Here is a 13,721-nt window from a genome sequence, read left to right as displayed (position 1 = left end):
AGGAGGACGAGGAGGAAAAACTTTATTTATATTTGATATTAAAATGTGTTATCAGCGGTCGCGGGCTGTCTTCTTCATCTTCCGATGAGTTATTGCAGCCCGTCTTAACAGGGTTGGGGCCCCTGGTCCAGGGCTCCACTGAGGTATGCAGCCAGGTAGGCTCTCCGCACCAATCCGCGCTGGACGGCCGGGTCCTCGCTGGAGAGCATCCCCTCCCACTGTTCCGCACTCGGGTTTTTGCTTATTGCAGCTAGATTGCGAAATGCTAGATGCCCGTATATATGTGCAATGTCAGTGCACGTTAAAGAACCCCGGGTGGTCCAAATGTCCGGAGCCCTTCACTACGGCGTCCCTCAGCCTGAGTCGCTTTGGGACCTTAAGCCGGCCCCTATAAACAGCACCAAACATAGCGTGCGTGCATTTATGCATGTGTTTATAATGCGACCCACATTTGGGGAGGGAAGCGAATGTTGTCACTGATGGCTACATAACTTTAATGTCTCTATGATTATTGCAATCAGTTGCTGTTCTTGGGAAAAAAAGCATAACAGTTATTGCACAAAAGGTTGAGTTTGGCTGGTAGCTATGGATTCATAATAAAACAGCGCAAAAGACGACGGACCAGAGAAAGGAGAACACAGGACAAGCGCTGACTCGAAACTAAAGGTTTTATTCTTTGAGCTTTCATATATATATATATATATATATATATATATATATATATATATATATATATATATATATATATATATATATATATATATATATATATATATATATATATATATATATATGGGAGCACACAATTCATGGAACCAAAAACACAGAAAAACGTCACGCAAAACTGCCCACATCTCAAGCACTATCTGGAAAAAGTTGGTTTGCTTATGCAGTTCTGTTGGTCTTATACGATATGGTAAGCCTCTGCCACTCCGCGTGGTAGAGCTCAGACAGATGTGGCCAGCCATTCAGAGAAAGGAGGAGGCCAAGAAAAGGGAAGGCTGATGTGGCGTCGCGCACAGAGATGAGTTTGTGGACTGCTGCGCAGGCGGTGCCTGAACAAGCGCCTACTACAGGAACACAGGAATAGTTTACAGAATGGAATTGACCGCTCTCATCTGGTGAAGCATATTTAAGGCTGTCTAGTGATAAAAAAGAAAAAGCGCAATGCATCGTTTCATGACACACGTGTATTGCATACGCCCACAAAGGTCAGACAACACGGCCGTGCGCTTCTGCCTTCGTGCGGCTGCCTGCACTTCCTCGACTCGTACCCCAGTGCTATTTGTCAGCAGCCAACCTCGCAGCGCATAGACGGGCATCGTCGAGGCTGCCGCTGTGGCGTCTCCGCCGTTCGGGTGCAGCTTAATTCTGCCCCAGAGGAATGGAGAAGGCAGAAATGTTGGTTTCCACCTGCGGCTGACTCGGCCGCTGCTCGTTCGCCTTCGCCGCTCGCCACCTCGACGATCCTGTTCTGTCCTTTTGCCTGCACGGGGCTCCTTTGCTTTTCCATTCCACGCTACCTGCAGTCCATTCCCTCTTTTCTCTTCTAAGAAAGCACCGGCGGAACGACGGCGACATCCGGCCTATTCGCTCTGCCGTGCTGAACGCAAGTGCAGACTTGAAACGCGTGCATTAATGGCGGCTCCAAGTGACGACAGTATACAGTGTGCGTACACGTATAGCCGGTCGACCACCCTGCAGCGCTGCATCTTCCGAGCCTTCGATCAACTACGGGAGCGTGTATTGCGTGGGAATAGGATCTGCTTTGCACGGTCAGCGCAGTTGATTAAGCTTACAAGGCGCCTCTTTCTCTACACTGGATGGATGGTTCCGATAGACGGGCGTCGTTTGAGCGACTGTTAGGTAAGAAACCACATTTTTTTTACATTAAGAGTTCGACGAAAACTCGTCTGGTCGGGGTGAATCGTAAAACGTGACATTGAAGACGCCGACCACAACAAAGAAAAGAACACACAAAAGACGTTTCGGCTCCCGTACGGGAGCCTTGTTCAGAGTAAAAAAAACGAGAAGCGGGTGCGCGAGGTTATGTATGCTTGAAAAGGGGGCGCAGAGAGCGTGCGTAAGCAGTTGTCAGTGCTATCGCCGAACACTGCATATCGAAACAGCACATTATCGACTGGGACAAGGCACAAGTTCTTGTGGCAGAAAAGAAGAAATTCCCTCGCCTTCACCTGGAATCTTTGATTATACAAACGACCTGTCACACCTTGAACCGAAGCTGCGGCAATCTGACAACTGCTTACGCACGCTCTCTCCGCCCCCTTTTCGAGCATACATGAGCTCGCGCACCCGCTTCTCGTTTTTTTACTGTGAACAAGGCTCCCGTATGGGAGCCGAAACGTCTTTTGTGTGTTCTTTTCCTTGTTGTGGTCGGCGTCTTCAATGTTACGTTTCACATTTTTTTTTTTAGAGCGGCAGCTCTACTCAACGCAAAAGTCGCTCAATTTTCCGTGCCTGATTTGACCTTCGCCTGACCTTGAGAAGCATAGTATGGAAACAACTTGACTGACGGATTGATCTTGACCGATTTGGACCGAAAGCGATGTACATCCATAATTGATCGTGCCCGACATAATGGCGACCTACAAATTTTGCCAGGGCCATTGCCAAAATGCTATCGTGCGACATTCAGGTATAAATGACCGTGGTTAAATCGTGCCTAACCTTTTCCATTTCTTTCCATCGAAGGCCGCTGTTCAGCATACTATGTAAAAATAGAAGGGTGTTATCGTGACCCCTGTAGCTGAACATAAGGCGCAGCTGGAGTGCACTGCATCGAAAGATGATGGAGTTTCACTTGGAATGACGCTCTTTAACAAAACACGTTGTGGGGCTAGTTGGTGAATCATGGTTTTTTTGAAGTTCGTTCAGCACTACATAAACGACAACGACGCAGAAAGAAGTACACGGATCGTAGGGCACTGTGGTATTACTTCAAATTCGATGGCCGATTTCTTAGCGAAATAAGCCATCAATGGGCCTGTTGCACATGTCGTTCCGAACCTCACCCTCCTGACCACGTCCCGTTATGAACGTTACCAAGTACACCATTACCCGAGCCGTGAGCCCATCGTTGGCACAGCGGATTTCGAACATTTGAAATTCCCATGGAACATACGTTCCTGCACATCAAGACAATGTGAGGATTCCATGACGCAGATGCGCTGCAGGATTCCTCGCCTTAATCTATATTTATGCCGTTCTGGCTCCACGCCGTCGAATCTATGTGCGTCATGCGGGGACGTTGAAACGATAGATCATTCCATCCTCTCCTGCCGGCGGTTTGCACGGCAGAGAATTCAGTTTTTGCAAAATCCTCTCGCTCAGTTATGGCTGCCGTTTACTCTTCCCGTCCTCCTCTCCTTCTGCGCAGCCGTCAAAGGGCATGCCATTAGGCGGGTGTGTCAGCTTCTTCACAAGTATATCATTGAAACCGGGAGATTTTTGTGTTAACTTCTCGATGCCTTTACTTTCCTCTCAAAATTATTTTATTTCTGAGTAATCCTTTAAAATTTAGTTATTCTACTCACACCGCTTTGTTTCCTCGATTTTCATTCCGATTTCCTCAAGCTCTCTCAAAATTCGTGATTTTCTTTGTCTCTCAGACCCGCCGCGGTGGCTCAGTGGTTAGGGTGCTCGACTACTGATCCGGAGTTCCCGGGTTCGAACCCGACCGCGGCGGCTGTGTTTTTATGGAGGAAAAACGCTAAGGCGCCCGTGTGCTGTGCGATGTCAGTGCACGTTAAAGATCCCCAGGTGGTCGAAATTATTCCGGAGCCCTCCACTACGGCACCCATTTCTTCCTTTCTTCTTTCCCTCCCTCCCTTATCCCTTCCCTAACGGCGCGGTTCAGGTGTCCAACGATATATGAGACAGATACTGCGCCATTTCCTTTCCCCAAAAACCAATTATTATTATTATTATTATTATTTGTCTCTCAGAGTCCTCTCAATTTGTGAGCCACTTGAGATAAACCTGGAGGAGATTTTTCCTGTTTGGATCTGCACCAAACCCTGGCCAATCTTCAACCGTGGGTATGTGCCATCGTATCGGAGGCAACAACAACAACAACACGGGACGGGCGCTAGCACCACATCAGTCTACCTGCGAGGCAGCAAATACAGATTAATAAATAGACGACATAGGATGCAATCTCGCTTTCCCTAATCTACCGGAAATTTCCCACCCGCATGCGCTCTTGTCCTTCATTTTGTATAAATGTAGAATGTGTCTGCTTCATTACAGATAGTTGGAGTCAGCGCCCGTCCCGTGTGCTTTTTGTGTCGCTGTCGTTTATGTAGCGCTGAAAAACTCCAAGAATGAGCCTCTTTGCGACGTATGTTCTGTTTTATGCTGGTTCCGAGTTTGGTCATTCACTATTGTAAGGTTTCCTCGGTTTTCGGACTGCATATGCCGACGAGTTTATAGCCTGAAAGGCGTCCTTCTGACACGAAACTCTTCTTCGAGGAAAGACTTGGACCAGTATCTTTCGCTACACAGGCAATGCTTTATGACAAAAATGAATGCATCAAAAAATGCTCTACCAGCGCCGTTTTATCGAGAAGGTTGATAGCCAAGCATAGGACATACCTGTGTTTCTAAGTTCGTTTGTCATGCACTCCTAGAGGTTGTTTTCTTTCTTTATTATTACATGTGTTTGTCCGACTTTCAAAGTGACGCATAATATTTATATGCTTATTGCCGGTCTCTCTATCGCGGTAGTGATGCCTGCCTTAATTTGTCGAAGCAGTTTCGGAAATTTTTACTGCCTGAAATATTACGTACACGACAGCGTATTTAGCTCGTTCGGTCGAAAAGCCGTCGACGTAGTCGGCACCGCGTGTCGGAAATAATCAGTAAAAAAAAAAAACTTATCATGCCAACCGTTTGCCACAGAATGTTCCGGATGGTGCCATACGAGCGTTTCGTGCAGCATAAGCTTACTAGTTGAGTTAGAGCCTATCTCTCTCTACAGACGTCCTTTTCACCAGTGTTGTTCTTTCCCTGTTTTTCCTGCACATCATCATTATCATCATCAGCCTTACTACACCCACTGCAGGGCAAAGGCCTCTCCCATGTCTCTCCAATTAACCTATCCTTTGCCATCTGCATCCACCCATTGCCTGCAAACTTCATCTCATCCGCCCACCTAACTTTCTGCCACCCCCTGCTACGCTTGCCTTCTCTTGGAATCCACTCCGTTACCCTTAACTACCAGCGGTTATGTGGCCTTCGCATTACATGCCCTGCCCAAGCCCATTTCTTTCTCTTGATTTCGACTAGGATGTCTTTAACCTGCGTTTGTTCCCTTTGTTTTCCTGTACATCTTAATCTTAATTGGGTCGCTATTTCATTTTGTTTTATCCTTACCGCTTGTTGGAGCTGATGTTGATTGATCTGTGACTGCTGCATAGCGAGCTGCGTTTGCTCCAGGCTATTACGCACCTGCAAGCTTTCCTCTCTGAATTCACCCTTCATCTGTGTGACCATGTCCTTAATTTCAGCTTTGAGGCCATTTTTTCGCTTTAGGACAACAACAACAACAACCCGTGGTCCGTTGAGTGGCATGCGCTCGTGACCAGGCCGCCGTGCGCTCGAGTCAAGAATGAGAACGAAAACTGCTGTTTCTGCAGCACCGCTTTTTCGAACAACTCACGGGTAAGCGGCGATGTCCCCTTGCAGCATCAGTGGGCGGACGCGAAGTGTTTCTTACGTGTGTTCATCCTACAGTGACTGGATGGCCCCGGCAAAAATTTGTGCTCGGCTGCAACAGACTGACCCTCACATGCCGGCCATGCGGTCGCACGAGGCTTATTTAACTGTTACCTTGAAGGGCGGCGCAGTGCTGTGACGATGAGAGGCAGGAAAAGCGTCAGGAAACGAAAGCGAGTCCATAGTTCTTTTAATCGCAATCATAGCCGGCAGGGCTATAAAGGGGCATCAGTGGGAGGGGCCTTTGCATGGTCTAACTTCTCACGGCGGCGGTTGGGTCAGTGCCGCAGGGCCACACTGATCATCACAAGCCTGCAGCTACGACCGAGCATCGACCAGGACGGCAAATTTGCGTGCACAGAGGTTGCAAGTGTCGCGAATCCGGACGCCCCGGGATGCCTGGTGCGGACGGCGCCGTAGTCGAGGCTCGGAGGGAGCGTTCGCGAACGCTTCTGCGGATTGCGTCGGTCATTCACTCGCTCCTGCTTCTGCCACCGGTCGCCGTTTACTCATGCGCCGCGATTTGCGACATCTGGAACAGCGTGATCAGTGACCAGGTGAGTTCGGTTTAATGCCTCGAAGCGACGCCGCAACGGAAGACTCCAGATTAACCTATGCCGCCTGCAGTTCTTTAAAAGTGCTCAGACATCGCACAGCACACGGAAGTTTTTGCATTTCGCCTCCATCAAAATGCGGTCAACTCGGACGGATTTGATTGATCCCGCGACGTTGCGATCAGCATCTGAACGCCGATGCCATTGGGTCACCGCGACGGGCGAGTCGTGATGACTTTTGCTGCTATACACGCTGGTTCGATCCCGGCCGCGGCGGTCGAACTTCGATGGAGGCGAAATTCTAGAGGCCCGTGTGCTGTGCGATGTCAGTGCACGTTAAAGAACCCCAGGTGGTCAAAATTTCCGGAGCCCTTCACTACGGCGTCTCTCATAGCCTGAGTCGCTTTGGGACGTTAAACCCCTATAAACCAAACCAAACATCCTGTGCCGCGAGTCGTGCCGGTCAGTCCGCTGCCATATTAGGGTGCACACCTCACGTAGCTTAGCCTTTCGAGCGGCCTTTCGCCGGGGCCGAACCTGTATGTGCCAATACAAGCATGGTGCAATGGCAAAACCCAGGAGTTTTGCCCCTCGTTTTTTTTGAGCATGCTACGAGCCAGAGGTGACGGCATTGATCATACCGTAATCTGCACGTCACTAGTGGGATTAGGAGTGTCAGTCTGATAGTTGCTGGTGATGAGAGCTTGAAAAGTGTGGAGGGTGGGGTGCAGATCAGGAAAGATGCGGCGGTTTTTTCCTGTTGCTCTGTACTAGTCGGTTATATGTCGCGTCCACTGACATTCGACTTGGCCAGGGGATCATGGAAGCCGGGATGTTAATTTCACGATTTATTTAATGAAAGAACTCGTTCTATGACTAACACGGTGTATGCCTTTGTGGCCAAATATCGTTTGACTCCCCTCTGTAAACAACGCAGGTGTCGGTACGCCACTTCAAACCGTCTATTTCCGAGAGCCTACACAGTGACTAGAGAAGAGTTCAGAGCAGCACTTCCATTCCATACGACGCACGTGGTCTTCGAGGCAGTATGCATTTCTCCACAAGATGCGCAGTGACCTTGAACTTAACGGAGCTGCGAAGGCAAGTATTAGTGGAGGCACAGAGGAAAAAGTGTCCGAAATGTCCTTGTTGTGCAGGCTGGGCGGCGGCACGAATATTTCTTCATAGGCAGGTGGCGTGGAGATAAGTAATGCTGTAGTCAGGGGAACGGCTTCGTCGAGAGCTGTTCAACCATTGCAGTTGTGAAACTCCTCACAACTAAAAACTTGACACTCAGATAGCAGACTGTCCGGCCACCTGCGGCTTTGGAATGAACTTCCCAATGCTTCTCATAGGACAGTTATGGTAGAAAATAGTTTCCTGGCCAGGTTAGAGGCAGCGGTTCCGTCTTCTCACCCAGGAACTTCGTGTATTGATCCAGAATTCCGTAACTGCTAGAGTTAATCTGACTTGTATGAGATCTTGGCTGTGCTGCCTCCTTTTATTTGCTTCCTCCGTGACTACAGCAGCCGAAACGCCGGTTAATGGCAAACTGCTGTGTGGACGTTTTGCAGTGCCGCGCGGTTTTAGTCGTTTTTTGTAAGATGATGTGTGTCTGTCTGCAGCCTCTGGTCGGCTGCTGCACTCTGCCAGTCGACCAGTACCGCGTGCTGCGTGGCACGTACAGGAAGATGAGCCTGCTGAAGCTGAAGAGGGAAGCACTGCTTGTTCCCCTGAAGCGGTGCAGGCTGACCGTCAACGACTCAGCCGCCGTCTTGCCGCAGCGTGGTCTCGCCAACCACGAAGTGCTCTCCCTTACGATGCCTCCGGACTCGTTCAAGGTACCGCGATGCTTTGGAGATGGTCGAAATACTATCGATAGACCACAATATAGATTCGGGAAGTGAAATCAAACAATTGTAAACCATGCAGGCCCTCTATCGGTCAATTTTCGCTTTAAAGGTCATGGGGAGAATTTCACTTCGTTAACGGCGGTCGCCTTCGCACCGCAGGTGTACGAACGGGCGCGTGGCAGCGGCTACGTCGTGTGCAAGGAGCTCCGCGACAGGGCCAAGGTGCGCTGCCTGACGGCGGCGCTGTCCGTCGGCACCCTGGCGGCGGCCTACTGCACCGTCAGGGTGGTCCTCTGGAGCGTGCGCGCAGCCGCCCACCCCCCTCCCCGGTCACTGCCATAGGAGGCTAGGAGAGCGGCCGCTGTCGAACGCTTATATCCATGGAGACAGGTTGGTATCACACGGCCTTGCGTTCTGGTCTGCCGAGAAGCCAGAATAGTTGAACGGCGAGGAACAACTTTCAAAAACGCGACATTGATGATGATGATTTGATGTCGGTGGCCATCTTGGTCGATGAGCGCCGGGGCTAACATTCGTGGTCTGCACGAGGTGGTGGTGGGGTGCCATCCAAGCATTTTAGCCTGAGTGTTGATCCTCCCGAATGTGAAGTCAAAATCAAAAGTCAAGGTGGAGGAAAGCCTACGCCTGACAGGTTCGTGACATGAAGCAAGCGAACTGAAAAAAAGAAGGTAGGGTTTTAACGCAGTTATACCGAGTAGGATGTGCGAAGCATAACAAGCAACACCGCCTCAGAGGCAACCGCATGCAAGGTCAAGGGTCAAGGGTCAAAGGTTGAGACTTCGCGCATGCCCCGCATTTCTTAGCTCTGCTAGTGAAGTTTATTCCTGCTCAAACGGTTAGTTTTGTGGGAGAAGTCAGTTTCAAAGGCATGGTGAACGAGGGCAAAGGACCCAGAGCAGGAGCTGCACTGCAGCTACCATAGTCCTCCATAGAGTCAGCTAGAAAATTCCAATAAAGATCACGCAGGGAGACTATTCACAGGAGGTATTCAGACACCTTGATTGGGAACGAATGGGGATAAGACTTGATTTAAAATAATATCTGCGATTCACTAATGGCATTGCCTTGCTTAGTCACTCAAGGCATGAACTAGACAGAGAAAGCATGCAGAACGGTGGGTCTAAAAATTGATACGCAGAAAACTATAAAGTAATCTTCGGCAGCCTTGGAAAGTAACAGGAGAACGATTGGCAGCGAGGTTTAAGGGAATATACCTCTACTTAGGGCAGGTAGGGAGCCCAGATACGAACCAGAAGAGCGAAATAACTAGAAATAATGGGGTGGAGAGCATTTGGCATTTACTCTCAGATTATGAATGGCAGTCTACCAATATATCCCTCAAGAGCAAAACACATGACAGCTGTATCTTACCGGTACTCACCTATGGAGCACAAACGTTGAAGCTGTCGTGAAGGGTTCGGCTTGACAACACAGCGAGCTGTGGCAAGGAAAATGATAGGTGTGATCTTAAGAGACAGGAAGACAGAGTGGGTTAGGGAACGAACGCAGGTTAATGACACCCTAGTCGAAATAAAGATGATGAAATGGGCCTAATTGGGCAGGGCATGTAGTGCGAAGGCAAGCATAGCAGGGGACAGCAGGAAGTTAGGCGGGAATAATTAAGATGGCCGCGGCGGGTGCAGGACAGGGTTAACTGGGGAAATATGGGAGAGGCCTTTGTCCTGCAGTGGGCATATTCAGGCTGATGATGATGATTGTGGCGAGAAATAGGGGTGACCGAATGCCTTGGAGTTATAGTGGCGCTAGCAGAACAAGGTAGACTTGGTGCTACCCAAGCAAGCGTACACGACCTGCGAAAAATCGAGCAAAGGGCACAAAACACAACAGAAAAGATTTAAAATTGAAAGCCTCACAGGTGGAGTGAAAGAGAGAAGATTGGCTAAAAAAATGAAGGTGTAGATGTAGTCGTGGTTTATCGAAGGCACGGAAAGGATGTTGCCGGCCACGGCAATTGCTTATATCTTAAAGGGGCTCTGAAAGGGGCTCTAATGAAGTTGTGGTATGCCTGTGATGTTAAACCACCCCGCTTCAAGAAAATTGCCCAGCAAGAATTTTTGTAGCGATAGCTACATACGGTAGCATTTCGAGCCTTCAGCATGGCTGCGCCGCCACGCTGTCACGTGGTTGGTCACGTGACCAAGTTCCACTCGGCCAGCTGTAGCTATCGCGTCACTCCAGGTTTAACCAAAGCTAAACCATCGCCAATTTTTTTTATATGCTTTGTGGAATCTGGGGAAATGCGTAATTCACACACATGGAAAGACATCAGCGCCTTCAGCATCAGGCCATCAGGCTCATGTCATTTATTTCATTCCAAACACACTCTTTACCAGTTTATCATAGCACGCATACTTCCACTTCAACAATTATTCACTGTGAATTTATACATCATTATATACAAGCTAATTAATCATCACACTCATATTGATGTCTTTATTGATGAGCTTATAAATACTAATCCTACTAGGTTTCAACAGTGTAATCATCTTCTTTTGCCTAAAGTGAGGACTAATTATAGAAAATTTACTACAATATTTGCCGGCATATCCTGTTGGAATATTTATCATGTGAAATTAAAGCGTCGTTTACTGTTCACACATTCTTCAACGCATTAACGAGTATTTAATTCATTTTCTGTGCAGTTCACTTGCCTAAACAGTAGTAACCCTTGTTTAAAAGTTTCATTTTCTTTGCATTGTGCTTCAGAGTTGTTACTGTATATACTTATTGTTCCGTTTTTTACACCTAATATTATTTCCGTCACTTTTTTGTAGGTTGTATATTTATGCTAACTACTTGATACACTGCCTTCCATTGTTTGCGATTTTACCCCGCTTTCTTTGCTCTAGGAGGTCCCCCCCCTCCCCCACAGTTCTGTACTATGGGACCTCCTTCTGTACTGATTTTATTGTCATCACTATTACTGTGAGCGTTACTCAATAAACATGAAAATTGCGTTATGTGTAGTCAAAACCTGAATTTCAGCGTATTCGCGCGCCTTTCTGTCTCCTCTCTTCACTTTGTACACGCTTGAAGGTCGGCGCTCCTCTGACGGCGTGTAGAAGTGTGCGTATTATTTGGCTCAGGCGTTCGTGACAACACAATTGAGAGAGTTGATGTGCTCTCCTCCGAAGGTGTTTCAGAGCCCCTTTAAGCGCCGCAGTGCGGCCGGCCGAAATGAAGGGTACAGAGAGAGGACTGCGAAGGATGGCACCGGAGTCGAGCTCCAAGACTTTAAAGAGATGTCCGGCTGCTTGAGTTTGGGGAGTGAACTCCGCACTTCCGCTACGCGACTGTAAACAGGGCTCCCATAAGAATCACTGGTACTCATGGAGGAAGAAGAACGTACCAGTAACCCCAGCTATCCGAGCAGACGCTTTTCGCACGGAGCAGCAGGATTATTTGGCCCGTAGTCATGGCGACGGCGTCTGCTCGGCCGAGAGGTTTTCCGCAGTAGCCGCTGCCCCGAACTACTTGGGCTTGGCGTATGCTCGATAGTTGCTATAGCAGTGTAGACGCTAGTCGCTTTCGGCTTCCTGGTTAGTCGGTTTGGCCTCACTTCCGGCTTCAACAAAGGTGGCACTCATCTGGTCCTTGTGATAGCAGTTCGTACATCTTTCTCTTTTGCACCGTAGGTCTTCGGTGGAGCACGTTTTCCCTGCCTGATTCCCGAGAGCCAAAACTGCTACATCACCGCGATCGTATTCTCAACGATTGCCACGCTGTCTACAAAAGTCGTCTTTGAAGAAAAAAAACAATCTCGCCAATTGTAATTCTTCACAGACGTCCTTTGTGCAACGCGGCGTGGGCTGCTATATGGCATTCGACTGCTGCGCATCAGGTTGCGGGATCGAATTCCGGCCACACTTGGATGGAGGCGAAGTCAAGAAGAAAAAAAAAAACACCTGCGTGCCAGCATATTTGTGGCTTTCAGTGCACCACAGTCATGGGAATAGAATGTTTTGAAGACAACTCATTTAATGTTATTCTGTGGAGAGAATAGTTCAAGATAGGCAGCGAGCTCTTTGGAAATTTTAAAGGGACCGACCACTGACCAAAACGTGTCATGTTCCGCCATATTTTATAATGGCGGAAATGAAAACATCGCGCACCTTAGTGTAATAATTCAGCACAGCAGTATCAGAGAAATGAGAATTTATTTATTTATTTATTTGTTTATTTATTTATTTATTTATTTATTTATTTATTTATTTATTTATTTATTTATTTATTTATTACCTCAAACACCACGGATATGGGGAATTACATGAGGGATGGGCATGACAGACTACAAGATGATGGCCTCAATCTTTTTCTTGAATTTGGTGTGGTTGGTAAGGTGTATGGCTTCCGGCGGCAGATCGTTCCAGTCCCGAGACGATTTGACAAAAAAAGATCGGAAATGAGATGCAGTTCCTGCAGGAGGAGGGTACACGGTCTTGCAGTGGTGAATGCGGCTGGACAGACGATGTGGTGCTGATATGATCGATGCTCCTAAAGATGAATAATAAAACTTATGGAACAAGCATAATCGAGATACTTTTCTTGTTTCAAGACTAGACAAAGAGGCTCTAGATTTTAGAGAAGACACACTAGTGTAGTATGAATAATCACAGTAAATAAAGCGGATAGCGCGATTTTGTATTTGTTCAAGCGTTAGTGAGAGGTTTGACTGATGAGTGTCCCATACTGCTGAAGCGAATTCTAGTTTAGGTCGGCCGAAAGTTGGGTAAGCTAATAATTTGATGGAAGGGGTAGCAAAACGAAGATTGCGACGTAGGAAGCCAAGGGTGCGGTTAGCGTCAATAGCGATGTTCGTTATATGTGAAGACCATGTTATGGTATGACTTAAAGTTTGGTTTATGGTTTATGGGGGTTTAACGTCCCAAAAAGACTCGGGCTATGATGGACGCCGCAGTGAAGGGCTCCGGAAATTTTTACCACCTGGGGTTCTTTAACGTGCACTGACATCGTACAGTACACGGGCCTCTAGAATTTCGCCTTCATAGAAATTCCGCCGCCGCGGCCGGTATCGAACCCGCGTCTTTCGGGTCAGCAGCCGAGCGCTGTAACTACTGAGCCACCGCGGCGGGTCTGAGTTAAAGTAATGCCTAAATACTTACAGGTAATAACAGAACACACTTGAGAACCAAAACGAACATATTTAGAGGGAATTCGGGATTGCGTGCGATGGAAAGAAATCATACATGTTTTAGCAATATTAAGGGACATTAACCAATGCTTGCACCAAATTTCAATTCGGGTTAAATCTTGTTGAAGGGTGTCGGCGTCAGTGCTTGCAGAAATCTGGCGGTAAATTACGCAATCATCTGCAAATAGCCGGATGTTAGAGGTAACGTTGGAAGGAAGATTGTTAATGTAAATGAGAAAAAGCAAGGGCCCGAGCACTGTGCCTTGAGGAACACCTGAAGTAACCGGAGAACGAGGGGACGACGATTTGTTAGCATAGATGAATTGCTCTCTGTTAGTCAAAAAATTTTGAAGCCAGTTCATCACTAAATGATTAAGGTTTAGA

General features: G+C 47.9%; 1 protein-coding gene across 1 annotated transcript; it reads left to right on the top strand.

Annotated features, from left to right (window-relative positions):
* Window positions 1-5,932: 5,932 nt before the first annotated feature.
* LOC144135544 (uncharacterized) lies at window positions 5,933-12,339 on the top strand. The gene is made up of 4 exons (XM_077668185.1): window positions 5,933-6,293; window positions 7,916-8,131; window positions 8,303-8,533; window positions 11,821-12,339. The coding sequence occupies exons 1-3, from the start codon at window positions 6,132-6,134 to the stop codon at window positions 8,483-8,485; spliced, it is 561 nt and encodes a 186-aa protein (XP_077524311.1). The 5' UTR covers window positions 5,933-6,131; the 3' UTR covers window positions 8,486-8,533; window positions 11,821-12,339.
* The last annotated feature ends 1,382 nt before the right edge of the window (window positions 12,340-13,721 follow it).

This window comes from Amblyomma americanum, chromosome 5, assembly GCF_052857255.1.
Source record: "Amblyomma americanum isolate KBUSLIRL-KWMA chromosome 5, ASM5285725v1, whole genome shotgun sequence".
Taxonomy (NCBI): Eukaryota; Metazoa; Arthropoda; class Arachnida; order Ixodida; family Ixodidae; genus Amblyomma; species Amblyomma americanum.
Note: the sequence above shows the minus strand (reverse complement) of the source record. Positions and strands in the feature narration are given on the sequence as shown.

What these genes read in the sequence shown, in the direction of transcription:
- LOC144135544 (XM_077668185.1), top strand. Translation starts at nt 6,132, where the DNA reads ATGCCTGGTGCGGACGGCGCCGTAGTCGAGGCTCGGAGGGAGCGTTCG. An exon ending in ACAGCGTGATCAGTGACCAG is followed by an intron (nt 6,294 to 7,915) that starts GTGAGTTCGGTT and finishes GTCTGTCTGCAG; the next exon opens with CCTCTGGTCGGCTGCTGCAC. An exon ending in TGCCTCCGGACTCGTTCAAG is followed by an intron (nt 8,132 to 8,302) that starts GTACCGCGATGC and finishes TTCGCACCGCAG; the next exon opens with GTGTACGAACGGGCGCGTGG.